General features: G+C 35.8%; 1 protein-coding gene across 3 annotated transcripts; it reads left to right on the top strand.

The window, feature by feature from the left end:
• The first annotated feature begins 2,534 nt into the window (after positions 1–2,534).
• Positions 2,535–19,183, top strand: LOC107093882 (beta-2 adrenergic receptor-like). 3 transcript variants are annotated; one of them, XM_015389204.1, is made up of 3 exons: positions 2,535–3,282; positions 3,738–4,315; positions 17,955–19,183. In XM_015389204.1, exon 2 carries the CDS (start codon positions 3,783–3,785, stop codon positions 4,311–4,313), a length of 531 nt encoding a protein of 176 aa, XP_015244690.1. In that variant the 5' UTR covers positions 2,535–3,282; positions 3,738–3,782; the 3' UTR covers positions 4,314–4,315; positions 17,955–19,183. The 3 variants fall into 3 exon arrangements, with proteins under 3 accessions (XP_015244690.1, XP_015244688.1, XP_015244691.1); XM_015389202.1 differs by having other exon boundaries at positions 2,535–4,315; XM_015389205.1 differs by lacking the exon at positions 17,955–19,183 and having other exon boundaries at positions 3,738–4,041.
• Positions 19,184–21,687: the final 2,504 nt, after the last annotated feature.

Genomic DNA, 21,687 nt, shown 5'->3' with positions numbered 1-21,687 from the left:
TTTAATTTACTTTTACCTCCATCATTTCCTTGAGTTTCATCTTTGAGAAGAAACCCTCCCAAAAAATTGTCATATTTTAGAACTGTTGCATCTGGACCTAATGCTAAAGCTGTTGAAAAAAAATCATAAGTGCTGCAGATATAAAAGTCAGCATGGGAGTAGGAATGGAAGAGTTACAGCAGGAGAGAGGTGTGCAGACCAAAGAAGGAACTACTTAGTGACACAACAGCTCGGCCGAAGAGCACAGCGTTAGTTATCTTAAGAGAATCGCATATAAGGCATTTGCCTGATTGTTCTTCCTCAGCGCTTTGGATTGTGCAACAGCGAGATAACAATCCATTATTTTCTTTACAGCTGTGAGTCAAACTGAGGGCATTTATTTCTCTTTCTTTGCGGTTGGGAAACAAATACCTTGTGGTCTGAAGTACTGACCACAAACTGCAGCTGCAACATCAATTTGGGGTTATAGAAAAATAATTAGAATAACAATTACGCAATTCACTTTTCAGATTAATATGGGAGTAATGTTTTCTCACAGATTTGAAAATAGTGAAGTGTGCAGCGTATTGGTGTAACTCTCTGGCTGTGGGGGTCTGTTTTTGATGTGTGTGAATTTCAGTGTAAATCTTAATTCCAAGCAGCCTAAGAAGATGATTTTTACTGCAGGAGTTAATGTGCGGGAGAAGGACTGCGTCTCTGCGACACACAGATAGACTGACCAGGGCGTGCCCTCCTTTAGCCTGATGACAGCATAGATAGGCTCCACTCCTCTTCCCCAGAAAAAGTAGAAAAAAGGATGGTTAATATTAGAATATATCACATAAGAAACATTCCTTGTTTTACACAGGGTAAAAAATTATTACCGTAATTAAAGAGACACATATCATGATTGACGATCCAGATAAGTCGTGATTATAAAATAATGTGTTTATACCTAGTTGATCCACATACAGCACACAATATAGAACAGCTGCAAGTCAGAAATTGCTTACCCATCATTATGATGCCAGGAGTAGAATAAAAGTGACCTAAATGCACTTTTGGTTATATTATTGAAAACCTACCTATTAGAAAAAAGTTACACACTTTCCAAAAAGTTTTAAGCTGTTTTTTAAGTATTCGGAAAGAAAACTGTCATCACTTATAAACAACGGATAAAGATGTGGTAGTACAAGAGAATTAAGTCTGTTTGGCTTCCTAAGCTCCATAAAACCACATGACATCGTTAACTTCTTACATTTTCACTTTTGTTTTATTCCCATATGGGAAAAAGATATTACAGCATATGTTTTACCATCTATTTTGATATTTTAGCAAAAATATTCTGAATATTTCTATTTCTGTTTAACACAATGTTGAGCAAGTGAGGCAACACGCCCCTGTATTGTGTTATTACTAAAACATTCATCACAAAATATTTTTTGTCCTTATACTATTATTAGCTGAAAAATGCTGCATGTAAAAATATATAAAAAAAAAAACTGTTATATTATTATTTAATCGTTTGTAGAAAATCTTAAAATTGATTTAACCTGACCTTAAGTTATTAGCTCTTCTATATGTTTTCGGACCTTTTAGGGCGCTATATAAAAAGAACTGTGGGACTTGGGTTTGCCCTTTTTTCTACTTTTATTTTTACAAACCATCGCAATCAAATACAGATCTTTAGTTTCACAGTGACTTTTTTTCAGCCATGTTTTTTTTATGTTCATGCCATTTTGGATGCAGTTATTTGTCAGATGTCCAAAAAAGACCCCAAAAAAAAAATCTAGATCATTTTCTGGTTGCTCTTCATTATAAAATGCATTCCCATATTTCGTGAATTTTTTTTTTTTTTCAAATTGTGAATTAGTTTGATCTTTTTTTTATTTCTACAGTACATGCTTCTCTCTATAATTAACTGCTATTTCATTCCAAAGATGTTCATCACTGGGACACCGAACCTGTTCCCTTACTGAATGGTATGATGATGCATTAACAAACAAGCTTTATTACTACAAACGATAAATCTAACCCACAAAGGTCCATAGTAAATTTCACACAATGAGACTGTGTTTCTGAAGGGTTTAAGTAACAGTCACATGTTTGCCTCCATTTAACTCAAATGATGTACAATGAACTCTCCAAAGCTTACAATGCATTACAGCCCCAGCTGGATTTCCCATTGAATCAATATTATATACAGCGGATTTTGAAGAAAATAGTACAAAACCCTTTCCAAAATATATTGCCATTGAGCAAAAAGAGGTACATTTAGTAATTTAGTAATCTAAAAAAGGGAAAGTTTATTCAGATTTAATATCAATCATGAAGAAATTATAAGTATATTTATACAGTTATGTAGATATTTAGTCTTAACTGTAAATGAATCCAAGTTGTGATTGTTCACATACTGTATGTGCAACCCTATCAGGGCGCTGATCCATGTGCTGCTTACACACACAAAAGAGCAAGCAGTTTGGCTCCTCCTTCTTGTCTTCAGCTAGGGTGTGATTATCTTATGGAACCTGCACCGAGAGGGAGAGGGAGAGAAAAAGAGAGACCAAAAGAAAGAGTGGGTAGCCACTCTGGTGCACTCTGGTGGTTCCTGTAAAGGCTTCAGTATTTGCTTGATCTCCACACAGTGGCATTGTGGCTACAACAAGATTCTGAGACAAACTATTCTCAGTGGACAGACTTAAATGGACAAATCTAAGCTTTTCGTACTCCAGAACATTTATTTCTTTATACTCATGCATTTTTCCAGGACTCATGAACTTTCTGCAACTTTTTTAGTTCTTTGGACAGTTTGGTTTCACCGCTTGGGAGAACATGTTGCTTGTCTTGGAAAGATGAAGACCCAGAATGCTCATTTGAGGGCTGCAAGAGGAGGACTCCTGAGGTGCGACATATGAGCATTCTCTTCAAAGAAGAGAAATCATTTAAAGTGGAAAACTTCTCCTACTCTCAGGTTTGAGAGGATTTATGTCTGTGTGCTGGTTTAGCCAGGTCTATATTTTCTAAGATTTTTAACACCATTCAACTAGTGGTGACTGAGTTTTATGCCAGTGATGGATCCTGGTAATGGAACATACTACCGAGATCCACCGGGAGACTGGTTCTTCGTCATGGCAGTCAACATCATCCTGGTCACAGTGTTGGGAAACCTGCTGGTCATCATTGCCGTGGCTCGCACTCCACAGCTACAGACTTCAACAAACATCTTAATCATGTCGTTAGCATGTGCGGACCTTATCATGGGGACCCTGGTGGTCCCGTTTGGGGCCAGTTATGTTCTAACAGGTAATTGGCAGCTTGGTAACACTTTCTGTAACCTCTGGACTTCAATTGACATATTGTGTGTTACAGCGAGCATTGAAACGCTTTGTGTCATAGCAGTTGATCGGTATGTAGCCATCACAAGGCCACTGCGGTACACAGTTCTACTCTGCAAATTTCGTGCCCGAGTAATAGTTTGTTTAGTGTGGGTTGTGTCTACTTTAATTTCGTTTGTTCCAATTATGATGACAAATTGGTGGAAAAATAATGAAACAGAGGCGATGGAATGTTATAAAAGTGAGAAATGCTGTGACTTTGTGGTTAACGAACAATATGCAATTTCTTCCTCATTAGTCTCTTTTTATATCCCCCTGGTGATTATGATAGCTGTGTATGCAAAAGTCTTTGTTATTGCTGCACGGCAGGTAAAGCTCATAAAGAAAAACCGGCCTCGTTTTCAGAGCGACTGTCTTGCACAGATTCAAACTGGTGCCAACTTGAACGATCTCCTGCAGCCAGCGTGCATGGCCTCCAACAGCTGCAACAATGTGACGAGGAGAAAGAGTACCAAGAGGAGACCATCACGACTGATGATCGGTGAGCTCAAAGCTATTAAGACTTTAGGCATCATCATGGGGACCTTCACCATATGTTGGCTGCCATTTTTTGTTGCCAACATAATCAAAGCTTTTAAAAAAGACATCCTTGATGGGGACCAATTCCTGTATTTAAATTGGCTAGGTTACATTAACTCTGGCCTCAATCCCATCATCTACTGCAGGAGTCCAGAATTTCGAACTGCTTTCAAGAACCTTATTGGCTGTCCGTGGCTCTCCACGGCATGGCTGAACTCTTTTTATAAGGAACTGCGAACTCGCTGCTCCTGCTTTCTATGGCAAACTGAGCCAGGCACTGGGGAGTCTTTCCAAAAGTCTCCAGATGGTAGGACTGAAGGCAGTGGCAGCCTGGGCAGCAGAAGTGAGGAGATCTCCATTGGTCTTTCACAATCCAATGGCAGCACACAGTTCACCGACTGCTTGGAGCCAGAATCCTAACTGTAAGTTTCTATTTTCTTATTTTTAATAGTTATTTTTCATTGCAACTACACATACATAAGTTATTAAGATCCAAGAATTCCTGAAGACATTGTGAGATTATATCTTTACAATTTATATTAGAGATGCACCAGTCTGATGGACGGAGATTACAAACTGACAGTTTTCATCACCTTTATCAGCTGAAATGTATTTGATTGGAAATAGTTCCTCAAAATTTACATAAAACATTTGCTGTCTTGAAAACACAACAGCCAAGAACATGTATGGTGATGCACTTCAATTAAACAGATTTGAATTTAGTTTCTGATGGTGCACAGTGTGCACCATAATATCCTCTACAAAGGTAGAAACACAAGAGAAGCAGGAGCCTGTTTTCTTTGTGGTTCTTTTTAAATACTTATTTACGGGTGATACAAAGGAAGATTGTTAACAGAGCTTTTCTGTGTAACTGGGGCAATCCCTTTCTTTAAGATTTAGGAGTAATACATTTGTCAAAGGATGGAGTAATGATAAAAGAAATGAAAAAAAAAAAAAAAAATAGAAAACATAATCAAAATTTAAAGCACCAGGACAGTGCACCAAAACAGCTGGGAATTGACATGAGATAAGCAAACCCTGTTTTGTTCAACGGTAATGTCTGTATCAAACATTAGACCTAAGCTACACTATAGCAGAGAAAAATAGGTGATCTTATCACAAAGCAATAGCAATTATTTTAATACCTCTGGCTTTATGTGTAACCAAAAACTCAAATATAGCATTGTCCTAAAAGACTGGAATATTACATGTCAAAAGTCAGTTTACTAGTATTTTTTAGATTGTATTAACAATAAACTGAAAGAGGAGTGAGGTTTTTTAAAGAGCTTTATCAATTCCTTTATTATAGATGTGTTGTTTTTTTTGTTCAATTTTTTTCTATGTGTAATATTTAAGGAAACATCTAAAATGTTGAAGCAGCTATGGGACATGTACAGCACAAAATCAAATTCACAGTGAATCTGTTATATATTCTTGGCTGCATAGAGATACAATAAAGATTTGCTTCTGGCATATTTGATAATCCTTTATTTATTTTTAAACAAATGTCCATGTAGTGATTTTACATCAGGTAGTAATTAAAAAAATGTAAGGGCTTGTATTTCAAATAAACATCATTCTCATGAAAGACCATGATATAATTGCTTTAGTGTAATTATTTCTATTCATCTTTATTTAATATTTAGGAAATAACATTTATGATATGATTCAAATTAAAAAAATAACTTTTTTGTTTGACTTTCAAACTTTAAGACAACTTAACATGAAACAAATTCTCAAATTCTTAAGTTGATATGAAAAAAAGTAGTTTAAAAAAATCTATATTTGAACATCCTAAGCTAAACTGTTTTTGCTGAGTGAAATATCTGGAGCATTACATCCTCAACATATGTTTGGAAGTTCAAAATCCATATTTTGAATTTGATCCCAAAATCAATAAAAAAGTCTTCATTTTAGTCTCAGTGTGTCACTTATTTAATTTGAAGATGCAAAAAATTGAGTCAATGTAAAAGTATAAAGCCTTAGATTTTATATAATAAAACCATATAGTAATTAATGATATGCAAAAAAAAACATATAAACTGTTGTCTGTGCAAAATAAAAAAGTGCTTGTGTCATTATCACAACAGCAGGTTGTTAAAAGAAAGAAAGTTTTTTTATTGAGCTCAGCTGTTGAAGGCTGATTCGTCCGATCACGTGATAAACAGGGACTGTCGGTGGGCCTCAGCGTGCCCTGCCCAACGCTCGCTGGAGCAGATAAATCTTTATCACTAATGCGCAAGACTTCCCCCTCATAGCTGGACAGCCTGTTTACAAGACCGATAACCAATGAGGTTATCCCTATTGGGCTGAGGTAGCTAAGTTTGGGTACCTCCGTATTTGATTCATGCCTAAGCTATCAGCAGGCCTACAGTACACACTAGCATGATGGTATCTGTAAATTCAGAAGAAATAGAAGGTCTATAATAATTGACATGATCTATAAATGGAAAACTATATATTTTTGAATAGTGTGTTGATTTCATTTCTGATTAATAAAAACTACATTTTAAAATCAGAGTTGAAATAAATAAAAATGACTGATTTTGATATCTAAAAATTCAACTCTAAACCCATTTATTCAATTTTTTACTGCAGATTGTTACATATGGAGACCTCTTGTTGGTAATTTAGCTGTACGGCTCTGGTCATGTCTCATAAAAAACATCATTAAATATTTGCTGTACACACTACATGTCATTTACCACCCTTCCTGACAACCCTTGCCATAATTTAAAGAAATCCATGAGCACATAATACAAAGGATATTTAGGGCCTTATAAAAGCCTTCCATAAAAGGAGCGTGGTGTGTTCTGCAGTAAATCAGCCTAAGGGAAGGCTCAGTCGCCTCACCCTGCGCACCCAGCAGGATTACAAACATAAGCGGGAGCACTCGATCAAATATGAAGCTGACGGGTGAGAGACCTAAAGACCGGCTTTAATAAAGGAAATTATAACCTTTTCCAAATACACTCTGATCTTCTAAGAAGAGATGCTTTGGAGAACTAATACTGCCATCCTGATTCTTTTTCAAGGGAGCAAACCATCGGAGCTGTCCAACCTAGTCCACATTAAGAATAAAGCCCTACTAGACAGCCTAGTTCCTGTAAAACTGTGACAACGTCTGCAGGGTTTAAAGCATGAGGTGGAGGACGGCAACGCAGATTAAAGACAGAGATACAACCTCCAAGATTAGAAGCTACGTTTTAAGAATGGGCGTCTTGCATTGCAAAGTGAAGACATTATCAATAGTTACTTTGTTTTCTTTGAAGTCTATGCTGGCACATCAGCACTGCCCCCATCAACATTTAGAACAGGCCTTTGGCTTGTGTCACGCACACCGCATGTTAAATGACAAACACATATTTCTATACAGTAGATTTATTCCCTGACTATTCTCTGAGGTAGCATTGCTGGTTCAAAAACTTTTCAAACTTTTAACATCTTAGGAAATTTTAAGGCTTCCAAGGATTTGGAATAATAATATGGAAGGGCTTAAGACCTGAGCATTGATATTTAATTATGACATAAACGGAGAGAAAAAAAAAACTGTCCACTGGCACTGCAAGTTCAATTGAAGGATGTGGAATATTTCTGTATTCACCTTTGCAGAATGAGTTTTAAGTTGGAAAATAGAGTGCAGGAGCCATTAAAATCTCATTAAGGGGAAGTTTGAACATTTCCCTACCAACCCTGTCTTCAAAGCGTTGTTTAAAACAGAGTGATAGCTGTAATAACATGTTGATTACACATTTAAAAGCTACTTAAAAACTACTGTTAAAACGCCTGCTTTATTATTTGAATGTAACCAATTCAGAAAACTAGATGTCTACTAGCTATTACCTGTATTACTAGCAGTTTGTAGCTTTGCTATCAAGCCAAGCAGTTATCATATCTTCCATTTATTTGATCTTTTTCCTAGATCCTCATTCTTACTGCAGATGTAGATAGATATCAAGTAGAATTTGCTCTTGGTTTGAAATTTCCTGCTTTAGATTCAACATGAGGTTTCAGAAATCTTTCCCTCTGCAGCCATCATCAGTGTTCCAGTTTGAAGCAAAGATTTCTGTGTGGTTAACTATTGTTTTTGTGTTGCATTGGTTTTGTAACTCCACATCACAGTTATTTAGCATTGTTTACTTTGTAAAGGACTGACTTCCGTTTATTTTAGCGTAAGACTTCCAAAGGTAAACAAGGACCACAACAGTTGTGTAACTGCATTCTATCACAGCTTTTCTTGCATATTTCAAAAACAATTTTATGGTTTTTGCAATTGCCTGTCTGTCAGGTCTATTTCAAATTATAAGAAATATACTTTTTAAATGGTATCAAATCCAGAGTTTCTGAGTGTTTGTGTTGCATTCTTCTATAAGCGGATGTAGGGACAATTCATGAAGCAGAACATCTGATTTCAAAGCAAAGCAACCAAGTATGTTGCACAATTAAAGCGGAGGCTTGGTGTAGAGCAGGAATGAAGATTTCTATCCAGATGTCTGATAAAGTGGTCTAGAGAGCTGTTATCTTGCACGGAGAGACAATGCTGCACCGTCAAATGAATGTGCAGGAGCAACGCTAGAGCACAAAATAATCTTACTCTACAGAGGCATGTTGTTAGCCACAGCAGCTCTTAAAGCTGAGGTTTTATAGACATAGGTGGCAAACATTTTTACTGTATCAGTCATCAGAGGTGAAACTCAAACAATTAGTAAGGGCACGCAACCAAAGACATTGAATCTCAGTGAAGGTTTCCCGGGCTAAAAAACAAAACAAACTAAAATACAAAAAAAACCAAGAGCAAATAAAAACACACACACAAAACCAAACACACAGAGGATAGTCTTTGGAGACCAGGGTCAACAACTTGTACAGTTTGAAGGGCTATTTATCCCCGACTCATGCAAAATAGGAAAGCCGCAAACCCCCATAAAAATCAAGGTTATGATTAACAACCTAAAATAGATCTAATTCATGAGAATTTTCTTATGTAATGGTTTAAGAGACATGGTTTTACTTTTTTTTTACTACTTAAACAAAAAGCTTTAATGAGAAAATGAATAAGTCCTGTTGACTGAAATGTTCTGTATCGCAGAGAAGGGAAGAAACATGTTGTACAGTGGATATTTTATACAGATGCTTGAAATAATATATATAAAAAAGTAGCAAGCGGTGACCAGCAGTTACCTAAAACAATAAATGTTGAAAATTAGACTTTTTAGGCCAAAACAGACTGAATGTCGGGCCTGAATGGCCCATGAGATAAAGCCCAAATGGTTTTTAGGGACACTGACATAAAGTAATATTTATTGTACACCCATTTAAGCTTGATGTCACAGGCACTTATTGCCTTTTCAGTATTTTACTTTTTCATTAACCTCCTTGGTAAGCCCTGTTCAATATCAGTAACATCAGTGATTTATGTAAAGACTGAACTGACTGGCCTTCTCAGTTGCCTCCTGTCTGGCCACCTCAGCTGCTTGTTAAAGCAGCCTCCTGATCAAAGACTATGAATTTAGTTTAAAGCATAACATTTCTGTTGTTAACTCAATAAATAGAATATAAAATAAATGTATAATGTAGGTCATCCTTATATCAGCCTTTTTTTAAGTATTTTCTAAGGGCCTGAACAGAACTGATCTGTACCATAAGTTGCTTAATATATGGGTGACCTATTTAACGTAAGCTTTGCTTAGATGTTTCTTTCTAAAGTTTATAATAGTGGCAGCTGCTGGTCACTGAAACAGGGGTGGTGTTAATTAAATCCAAGCAAAATGTATTGCATTCACAAATGAAACACAAAACTCACATTATTCTGACAGGTAAAAATAGCTGTTGTGCAGCTCTCAGAAAAATAAACTCCAAAACAACATGGAAAAAAAAAAAAATCAGCACAAGATGTGCTGAATGTTTTGACCGAATCATTGATTTTTCCTCTCTCGTCCTGTGGTGTGCACAGTATTTTTGAAGGGTAGGGGTGGAAAGAAAAAAAAAAGGGCACGTATAACGTGTCCTCACCACTGTAGAGGGAACTTAAACATGAGTTTATTGAACCCTCTAGCACGAGTTTTGGCTCCTGAGAGGACACCTTAATCTGTGCGTGTAGTAATTATTTTAATAATAACAATGATAATACTAAATATTGTTCAAAGAGTACGTCACATAGGTGACCTAGATCAAAGTGCAGCAAACAAAAGTAAAAAAAATATGTGATGAAATAAGGAAAATTGAAGTTTAATATAAAAAACAGGGAAAAGTTGTTTGTCTCTGTACAGGCTGTAATGAATATTCTCCACTTGATTTTAATTGCTGTGCAATTTTACCAGCAGATTATGAATATATTAAATAATTAGAGCTGGAAGTTACAGTTAAATAATAGGTAATTCAAATCAAATCATTTCATTAATAATCAATATGATTATTAATGAAATGATTCTAACAGAAATTTGCTTACTCACTATAGTACTTAAAGGAAAAGTCTGGTCAGCAAGTAATAATCAATGGATCATTAGCTCTACCTTAAACTAATAAATTTGCAGTGATTTAATGAAATTAGCATTAATCAGTAAGAAAAAAAAAAACAATAATTTTCGTCGCAATCATTTAGTCTGGGAACGGCCAGTTTTGCCCAAATATACTAACACCTCACTTCTGACATGTTCCGGCAGCGACGTCACAGTGCTGTAAGCCTACTGTAGCGTGATTCTGCCCGCTTTACAAGCAAAATCAGTGGGAACTATTATACACACCTGCAATCAACAACAATTATTAGGACCTCACCATTGAATTTGGCGACAGCTATAGTTAAACTAACAATCCCTGCATGCATGGCAGTTGGATGTTGTAATACATCGGGTTAAAGGGAAAAACAAAAAGAGTTATTTCACCTTTCTGATTCATGATCCACCTGTTTTACTTAAAAAGCAACAACAGTTGAAATTAAAAACCTTCTTTTAGATAAAACACAAAACTCTACACTGGTGAAATGATCTTATCTCGGCCAAGCATCAGAGATGTAGGCAGAAAGAAGTCTGTTTTTACCAGGAAAAATCAAACTTCTCTGAAGGTGCCGGGTGGCTACGTAACTTGGCTTCAGCAGACAACCTGTGTGTCTCGCCCATCTGACCTGGAAGTCACAGGCCAAAGAGAAAACAGGAATATTAATAATGTCTCTGTTGCAGGGATGTGAACTTAGGGGGACTTGATTCAACTTCATCATCTCCAAAATGAAATAACAACACTAACCCTGGTGGAACCATAACAATTAACAAAGTCTAAGCATTTATGTTTTGCACAACACCAAAAACAGAGTGATGGGCACATTCACATTCAACAGGGATATCTACCCAGATGAGGATTGTGCCCCCATAAGTACTAACAAACAAACCTCAACCCAGGGGTGTGCTGACCCCATTATGATGATGATGATGATGATGATGATGATGATGATGATGATGATGATGATGATGATGATAAGGATCTGTCTGATTGGGACTTTCATGGTGAACTATGCAGGCAAAATGAGATCCTACAACTATTTTAGACTTGTGGGGAGGGCTGACGTCTTATCATCAAAGGAAAGTTACTTTGGTGAAGAAGTAAGAGGACTGTGGAAGGAAAGACCATCTTCAAGTTTAAAGACTTTGAGAGAGAAGTCATACCTGAATGAAAACACCTATACAACAATTTTGTGGTAGAATGGGGAGCAACGGTTCCCTTGTAACATCAACAAGTGGGATGTAATGTTGTCTGACCAGATGTGTGAAGAGAATTGCAATCACTTAGGTCTTAATGAAGTTAATTTTTTATAAGATGTGGGCATATGGTGCTAGGCCTATTGTAGAAAATTACCTTTAAAGCGCTCTTGTCGTGTATAGGCTTGTAGAAAGTTTTCCGTTAATGCTATAACTTTAAATAAAGCCTAAGTGATTAGTATTGCACTGCATGTATTCAGCGTCTATATGGCATCAATGTACATAAATGGCATAATTCACCCCAAACTCCCCTATAGCTATATATAAAATGTTAGGTTTAAACCATTTAAGGTTGTTTTCCCAGAAGTATCTAAAAAAGAAGTCAAACTTGTCAGAAGTATGAAGAAATGAATGAGAATGACACGGGAGTAAATATAGGCTGATTGTACCTCATGAGGTCCGCTATTCCAATCTTGTAAATATTATCAGACTTCCAAGTTGACAGCTCATGAGACGGATGTTGGATATTTATAAGTATCATAAGTCTGCTCTGTAAATAACTGCGTTACTCTGTTGCTAAAGCAAATCAAGTCATAAAGTTGGCCCAAATGGTGGAAATAATTTCAATTTGAACTGATTTCAAAGCAACTTTTTCTTGTTTCTTTCATTAAACACTTAATGCCTAATCACAATGCAGCAAACCTGATGGATAAATAACACACAGGGCTACATAAGGAGTAGGTTAAATTTTGTTTCTTAATTTAACTAAAGCTGCTGGTATGTTAACTTCTAGTACTGTTTGGTATGAACTATAAGTTATAAAGAGCTCTGCATTGAGTGTATATAATCAGGCGTCAATTGGAGCAAATCTCTGTGTCGAATGTCTTATCATAAAGGCCGAGCCGCCTCCTGAGCTGTGAACTCTATGATTTTCGGCTTTTCTCTTGAGCATGCTAATTGTGCTTCCCATCCAACTTCACATGGCGCCTCGTCCACCGTGCATTTAGTTAGCTTAGAGTGAGATCAGGCCCAAGAGAGCATGAAACAAGAAGCAGGATAAATGAAAACATGGAGTTGTTGACCTTTGAGGAACCACAATACTGCCTTTGATGCTGGCCAGATATCGGCACCAATCACACGACTTCATAAAAGAGGCATCTTGGAGTTTGGCAAACACCCAGAATTGAAAATACCAACAACGTTGGCTTGTTTGAATGTGATATGAACTGTAAGATAATGAAACCTTGCTCAACAAATCATAACAGCAGCTGGAGCGAATGCACGGTACGGAAAACCTTCAGGATAACGGGCATATATAAGCTCTTCCACATCTTTTCTGTTCAGCTGGGAACAGGTTTGCAGCTCACACCAGATGTTCACTTAACAGAAAGTGCTACTTCGCTCATGATGCAGAAAATTAATCTGGCTGTATTGATGGGTCAAAGCAAGCAAAAATAAGTGAAGTAATATTATTTTTTTTTCTTTTAGTCTAGTGATATTTTTTGCATTCAGTGTTACATATAAACAGGTATGATAGTGTGTTCAGAAATAATATTTTTATTATCATAATTAAAAACTTAACCCCTTTAGGACGAATCGTCAATATGGTCTGGCTGTTGATATCCTGCCATGGCTTCTGCTCTACATACTGTGTAACTGTGTCATGCACCAATCAGTGAGGGTAGAGTATACATTCTCTTGCTCTTAACCTAATGTTGTTTTGTAATTCGAAGCAACTGTGCGTGAGACTTGGTCCATTATCCTTTGGCTGTTGGTGTTTGGACCAGATACGTTGATCCCATCTGGGCTCATAGTTTCACATTGAATCCACAAACTATAAAAATATCATTATTGATCATTTGGCACTTTCACATCATATAACTCAATCCATGCAGTTACGTAAAACATCCAGTGCGATATTAAGGCATGGAGCTTGGATTTGCTTCCAAATAGCAAAATGCTTTTCCCCCCTCATATTGTCTAAAGAGCTGTTGATGTCGCCTTCATTCCGCTTGATCAAATGCATTTAGTGCTTTAGAGAAAAAACTGGTTATTGAGCCCAATATTACCAATTTATCTACATCAAAAGCTGTGCTTGAAAATAACCTTTATATCATTTTGTTATGTGTATTTTGTCTATGTATTGACATAAATAACACAGACAGCAATTTTATATTACTTATTACATTTACATTTGGGTGGATTATGTGTTTGATTCTTTTAGCAAGATATCCTTTAATTATTTTATTAATTCATTAATTGCTGCACATAAAGCACAGATGTAGAACAAAAAGATAATCTAAAAATGTTGCCTTAGGTGGGTACAGAGAAATCTGCTATTTTATTATTTTTGATTGTTTAAAATCTTTAACTCATAGCTGGGCCCTTCACTAAAGTATGAATGGTAATTTCATCTGTTGAAGTCTCAGGCAAAGTGCTAGTAAACCTTTATTAGGCACATTGTCATATAAAAGAAAAAAAATCACACTAAATAGTATTCGTCGAGACCCTTGCAGTTTCAGAAGAGATGTCACTGTCCATCATGCTACAGAGTCCCAATAGTTATTAAAAAAAGTCTTCAATTTTTTTAAAATAGCAAATTCAACTTCAACTTTAAAACTAATATTTTTCATTGGGCATTTTTTATGTGAAAAGTCAGTGTCAGAAACAGGGGACCAGAGTTTGATTATTTCCAATGTGGTCAGGTTCTGTTAAAAATATTAACAAAAATTAATTGATTCATGAAGTCAAACTTTAAGGTTTTACATTTATGTTCATTTTCAACACAGATTAGCTTTTCTGTGAAGCTTACAGGCTGAATTATTTTATGCCTCCCTGTAAGGGCATGCTCAGTGGAGCCGATAGCATCATATTGCATGTCTTGTTGGGAAGCAGGACGGTAGTTAACACAGAAAAAAGAAGAGGAGGGAATGTTCTGTAATTAGCCAGAAAAATAAATAACAGGAAAGAGGTGCCATGTTGTTTTTCAGAAAGAAGTAACAGATATATTTATCTGATAGAAACTGGGGTACTGTACAGGGTGTGTCTTGGACAAGCTGACAAGGCAAACAGTGCCATAATGAAACTAAAAATTCAGGCAATTAAAAAAACAACTTATTTTAGACAGCCTGGGCCATATACTGTAGGCAGAAAGCTGTAATAAATACATGAAGTAGTGAGCAACGATTGGAGTATTGGGAAACACATAGAGATATGGTGCTAAGATACAAGTAAACAATATTTGCTCTTAACTGTGATTTATTGCTTAAAGTTCAGACATCTTTCAGTTCAGTTAATTTTGGTTTCACCTACAAATCAGAATATTGTACAAACATTTCTTAGTCAGCTGTGATAAAATCATGTTGACGAACTATGGCTGCAGACAGTCAAATATATAAACATTTGCAAAAGTACAGAAAATATCTCCCTGGCACAAACACACCCTAAAAGACTTTAAACATGAAGACAGAACTGGCCTTTCTGTTTCTCTGTGAAAAAATAAAAAATAGTATTTAAATGGCTTGATATAATTGGTGTATTATTACAGTAGGTAATACCAAATGCTTGAAATATAGTTAGAATTTCATCATAATTATAAAACATGACCTTGTTCTATATAAGTATTCCCATTTTCATTTTTTCCCCTTTTTCCTGTGAGAGGATTACATCTTAGGCAAAGAAATATAGCATTTTTAAATCTTAGAAGTATTTTTTTTTTTTACAAAAACATATTCCTAAGTACAGTTAAAAGTTTGGTCTTTGTTTCTATTATGCACTTTGTTTAAAGCACAATAATAGTATCTTGAAAAGAAAGAACAACGTTGTATGTACTTAATGTTGATTTAGTTTTTCTTTTTCTTTTTTTCAACTCTTTATCTTGAATTTGTATATCAAATAGTACATTGACAATACACACTTTGACAAGCATCATCATGCATCTGAATATAACTCAACAGTGCTAATATCACTTGACAAAAAAGGGGAATGAGTTTATATGATATTGGTCTCCCAACAGCCTTAAAAAAAAGAGCTAAAGGCTTATTTGCACTTATTTATTTTTTAACCATGAATTTAAAAGCATCTGTGAAAGCCAAGTCTCCCTTTTATTCACCATAGCAACACATAAAGAAACAAAAAAAAACAAAAAAAACAATGAAACTGTGGTAGCATTTATGTAGGCTTTGCATTTCTGATCCATTTCTGAGCGGTATTGTTCCTTTGCCGCAAATGGCACTCCCATTTCTCTCAGCAGCTTTATCACAAGAATACCTCATCTTACTAAACTTTTCCACTCTTATTTTTGAAAAGGTTTATCTAACCTACAACAATGTAACTGTAAAAACATGATTTAAAAAAAACCCATCTGTTATGCCAATCAAACCCTGTAAATGCATCTCTGGTCAGTTTTCTTAAAGCAGAAATTTGTTTGGCCTTAAAAAAATATCTCCCAGCTTTTGCTACACATTAGAAGGTGGGGAGAGTAATTAAAATACTGACATTATTATTCATTTGGCTACAACACTGAAAAAAAAGCATAAAGTTCCTGCTTAAGCAAATTATCTCAGGTAAAGACGCAGGAGAAGCAATGAGAGAGAGGGCATCATTTAATAATTAAAGGTTCTATTCATGCTTTTTTACACCTTTCAAAGTCAACTATAGGCATACATATTTGATGAAATAATTCCTTTAGCCAGTAAACTATTTATCTGTTATGAAATATTATTTATTTTCTTCGAACTGGAAGAAAAACACATGATTTTGGAGTGAAGTTGGCGCTCCCCATCTGGGTGCCACCCATTTCATAACACTGCCGTATCACTCCACTTCTGAAGGCTTGAGCCCAACAAACATGTTTTCACAATGCACAACTTGGCTAAAAAAAGGAGAGTTGCCATCCATGTACAGATTAGGCACATCCAACATCACGATGGATGTTGGTTTACAGAGCAGGGGCAGTACGGTCAAGCTAGCGTTCTTCCTGGAAGAGAGGGTTTGTCAATTTCCTACATAGGATGATGGTGCTTGCTTGCACAGGACAGGAAGGCGCTGCAGCTCAGAGAACAGGATTCCTGAGGAGAACTGACATGCATGCATTAAGGGAAATACCATTTGTGCATTATTTTTGATAAAGACATACAGCAGTAGACATTCAAAATTTCCCCACTTTCCTTGATGGGCCCTTGGCTGGTTCTTGCCTGGTCCCATACAATTCCTTTTTAAACATCAATCTTTGTACTAAAATATTTTTTCTTTTATGATTTGTGGACATTAGGATCTAAAGAGAAGCACCATCTCCTGGTCAGACAGTGTAAAGGCTGGAGTCATAGTAAAAAATATGCACGCCCAGGAGAAGGAGGGGTTACTCCAGTGGCTGGAAGTTGGAGGGGATGTTGCTGGGAGTTGCAGGGATGTCGGCTGCCATTCGGCTGTGGTTTGACTGGAAAGGGCCATTTTGAATGGCTGCTACTGTATCATTATTAGATATTTAAAAGCTTAAAGTTTTATTTGCATGATATAGGCCTTTTCAAAGAGATCAATTAACACTTATCCAAAGAGGGGTCGCAAGGGTTGCTGGTACTTATCTCCAGCTGTCTACGGGTGAGAGCCGGGTTACACCCTGGACGGGTTGCCAGTTCATCACAGGGCAACACAGAGACAAACCGGACAAACAACCATTCACACTCACACCTAAGGAGAATTTATAGAAGCCAATTAACAGTAATGTTTTTGGACTATGGGAGGAAGCCGGAGTACCTGGAGAGAACCCACACATGCTAAGGGAGAACATGCAAACTCCATGCAGAAAGACCCTGGCCGGGAATCGAACCCGGAAGATTCTTGCTGCAAGGCAGCTGTGCTACTCCCTGCAGACCAGTGCTTAGACATAAAATGAAATAATCTCACTTGAGAAACATATTTTCCCACAATTTGATGGTCTGGCTAAGGACTTACCAATTAGACTCTCTGTGATTGGCTGATGTGTTTTTTTTTTCTTCTTTGCTTGTCTGTGGCTCTGATCTTCAACCTTCTGAACAGGCTCTAAACTGATGATACTAAATGGCAAAAAGTGGCTGTTTTTGAAATGAGGCAAGCTAAGGTTCACCCCTCAACTATTTACATCCACAAATCTCCCTGATATTTTTCAGTGTCATGAATAAAATCAAAGTGCACATTCCGTCCTTTTAGCATCCATTTTCTAATAGATTGGTATGCATATGAGGTTCAAACAACCAATTATTTCTCAATACTCCAATAATCATAAATTATTTTTGTTTATATTCATGAGAGTCCTAGATTTTATTGCATTAATTTGAGGAATTGTTGTTTAATATTACTGAACTCAACATCATAATATGTGTATATCTCTTTGCAGCTGCACATTTCAGGAAAAGGATGGCTGAACTGTTACACGTTGATCTACTGAAGCAAACTGTTACTGTGACTCCTGCAGTATCTGAGACCAATCAGCCTTGAAGACAAGTTAAAAAGCATGAGCTGAATGAAGCTTTACCAAAAGAGACCAGTAGACTGACTGAAAGCAGCAAATTAAGACCGGAGAGGAACGCTATGATTTTCTTCTTTGTTTTTATTTGTTTTTTACAGGACATTGGCTGCTGTAGCATGCTGCTCCATAGACATTTGTTCACACGTCATGTACTTTCTGCTGCCATCCATATGTTGACATTTTGTTTACAAAGAGTGTTCATGGATAAGACAAATGTAGATTCTAAATGCATTGCTAATCTTTCAGTGTACAGTATGAGCCCTGTGGTCACAGAAATATCAGCTTCAACTAATTCTTTGCAGTGCTTTAAGTGGTAAGTTATGTATTTATGACACACTGAATCTGTAGCAAAATAACAAGTTCTGCTGAGGCCGGCATCACCGTAGAGACATTTTCATAACACAAACCTTTCAGTGGTGCATCATCCAAAGCAATGAGCGATGCAGTGATTTAACCAACTCTGTCAACTCTCGTTTTTTTTTTTTTTTTTGGAGCCTTGGCTCTTTGTTCGCACAATTCAGCCTTGATTCCTCTGTTTTGTTGTAATTGTTTTTTTATTTTTATTTTATTACAATGTGAAAAAATGTCTTTAAAAAAACCTTCAATATGATTCTGGTTAGTACATGTTTTTGTGCAAGAAAGGTACAGTATTTTAACGATAGGTAAATTTGTATCAAGTAAATCTGCTGTATGCTGTGTTGCCTTATTTCTATGCCAATATAAGCTCAGTAATACACTCTGAATAAAGATAAAATGGATTTGTTAAAGGGAAATGTGCTTACATACTCTCTATTATTACACTGTTGTAAACAAGAATAATTTAATGACAATTGTTTTTGAAAGGGTTTTTAAAATAAGTTGGACAAGAATTTACCTTACAAGGTAAATGTAAAGATAAAAATTAGGTATCCAGAGGCAATCTGAAAGGGTGAAAAGTTCTGATATACATTATCCTACAATTAAATTTACGGAAAGGAGATTGTTTTTGTGTAAACATTTACATGGCTTGTCTTTATTAAAATCCATTAGATCATTCATAGATGCCTCTCAGCTTCGCAGGGACATGGCTCAGGTTGAAATGTCTCATAAAAAAAATTATTTCTTTTTTTTTTTTTTAAACACATGCAAATATAACTAGCAACAGCCCTGTTGGGGCGTAGCTGTTTTTTTTCCACATTTAGATTCATGGCACTGTCCATTCTGCCTTTCCAGTATTCGTTGATGCACTATACTTACAGCATCCAAAAATCCTGTTGCAGTTTGTGGTAAATTATATTAAGAAAGATATATATAATATTATAAAATAATGGTTGTAATAAAGACTAGGGTAAAAATCTATAATTTTATTCCTATTTTTGTTAAACTATCTAATAAAAGCCTCTTGAAATGGCAACATAAATCAGGAGTTAAGTTATTCTTTTCTACAGGATTTGAATAAAGTTTACCAAAGTAGACTTTCAATTTTAGATTAAAACCAGGTTTACTAGATGACAACTACACCACAAAGGGGATAAATGAATTTTTTAAGGGGGAGTAAAAAAAAAAAAAGATTACACCATTAAATTACCCATTAAATAAACTATGTTACTTTTTTTTTCAATGCATATATTTTGAAATGTTTGAAAAATTCCAAAGTTTTGAAAGTATAGCTTAATAATGGACTGGTGACCCGTCCAGGAGTCTACCCTGCCTATGGCCCAATGAGCAATGGAAAGAGGCACTAGCCTCTTTTCATTTTAATTATAATAAAATGATGATTGATAAAAATAGTTAATCATTACAATTATTTTAATATTAAAATGAAAATTAATATAACTATTATTACTATCATAACTTTTTATGATTAGCATTATTGAATAGATTAACAATTCTATACATGACATTCCTTTGGACATTTGCATCCCTGTAACAGAGGGCACTACATTTTATAATATGCTTAATACACTTTAAAACATCAGATGTGGTCTTTTTTTTTTTAGTTAAGTTAAATTTATCTTTTCATCAAATGTCAAAATAGCCTAAGCTTATGATATATCCACTGTTAATATGTGTCTGTTACAGTTGAAAGAAAAAGCAGAGAATGTCAACTCAGGACAAAATAAAGACGATTTTCTCCACAGTGTTTTCATTGATGTCTCTTTTTCCTAAACCTTGCTTGGATATATCTCAGGAGACCTTGGAGGGTCTCGACCCCCACACTGGGAACCTCTGTTCCACTACATCGAGTGCAGTAAAATCACTGTTGATATGAGCTAAAGATACCAAACAAATGCTATTTTTTTCAATATTATTTCTAGTAATCCTCCACCGAGCAAACCCACTACTGTCCTCTTGTTTTGTGTTGGGCGCTTTGGGTCGTTCACTGTTATGAGAGGAATTCAGATAATTTGGGACCTTTAAAAAACAAACTAAGAACAGAGTGCCAGGCTTTGAAAAAACAAACTACAAGCAGCTTTCAGCTGAACCAGATGTTCTGTCTGACTGCAGAACTATCAGCAGCCACAGCAAGTCAGAAGGGGAAACAATTATAGCGTCTGCAGCAATGCTTTGCTTATCAGCTGATTTCTGTTAGGATGTTTTCCATGGGCACAATTAGATCCGAATCAATTGTCAACAATGGCTTAGGGGAAAAAGACAGTAGTCTGATTAGATGTATATACATTTTTTTCTAAATAAAGTCAAACAAAGAACAGTAGTGTAAGGAACTTGTGATCAATTTAAAAATTCAGATATAGTTACGATAAGTAAGATAGCATGTTAATATTAGACATTACAATGATAAGCAAAATAAGAATTTAAGAAATAATGTAGTTCAGGATTTTTAACTAGCAGCTACTGTATATTATTCCCAATTTATTATTTCAAGTGTTCTATTTACACTCAACGGCTCTTCATCTGTTTTATAAGTAATGTTTTACTGTTACTGGAGAACATAATGATCACTTAATCAACATACAAGTCTTATTTTGATCATAAATAGTGTGAAAGCACTCCAGTGAAATCCCATCATGAACTTTATTCACATTTTGTCACACAACTTCTGCAAATAAAATCCAACAGGTGGGGATAACTTTCACATTCAGCCCACTTTTTAATGGTTTGCAGAACTCTGCTTCACTGTGATTAAAGCTTTAGGTCTAAAGAGGTAAGTTTCTACCTGCTTTGAGACTTTTGAGAGTTTGATTTTTGCAAGTTAATCATCTTAAGATCAAATGAAGAGACTATGGGTAAGAAGTTTATACTGATATGTGTGTCCTTTTTTAAAGCCCACCCTATAGATCTGCATTTATATTTAGGCACGTTCTCCTATGCAGGTTCATGTCCATTGCAGCCTTTAACAGGCTTTTTTTATGGCACTAAAGCTTTTATTTGTATGTACCTTACCATCTACTCTGGACCTTAAAAAGCATCCCACTGAAACCACCAGTATTTTCTCACTGTGTGAATTGTGCTATGAATGCTAGCTTTAACCCCATTTAGCTTTTTTTGTGCCATGAAAGTCCAGTTTTAATCTAATTTGGTCAGAAATTAGATTATCTAATTTACATGCTGTTATTTAGGGGCTTTAAACGAAACTGATAAAATGAATATGCACATCATT

Source organism: Cyprinodon variegatus, unplaced genomic scaffold (genome assembly GCF_000732505.1).
Source record: "Cyprinodon variegatus isolate N-32 unplaced genomic scaffold, C_variegatus-1.0 Scaffold451, whole genome shotgun sequence".
Lineage (NCBI taxonomy): Eukaryota > Metazoa > Chordata > Actinopteri > Cyprinodontiformes > Cyprinodontidae > Cyprinodon > Cyprinodon variegatus.
The sequence above is the reverse complement of the archived record's forward strand: the minus strand, read 5'-3'. Positions and strand labels throughout refer to the sequence as shown.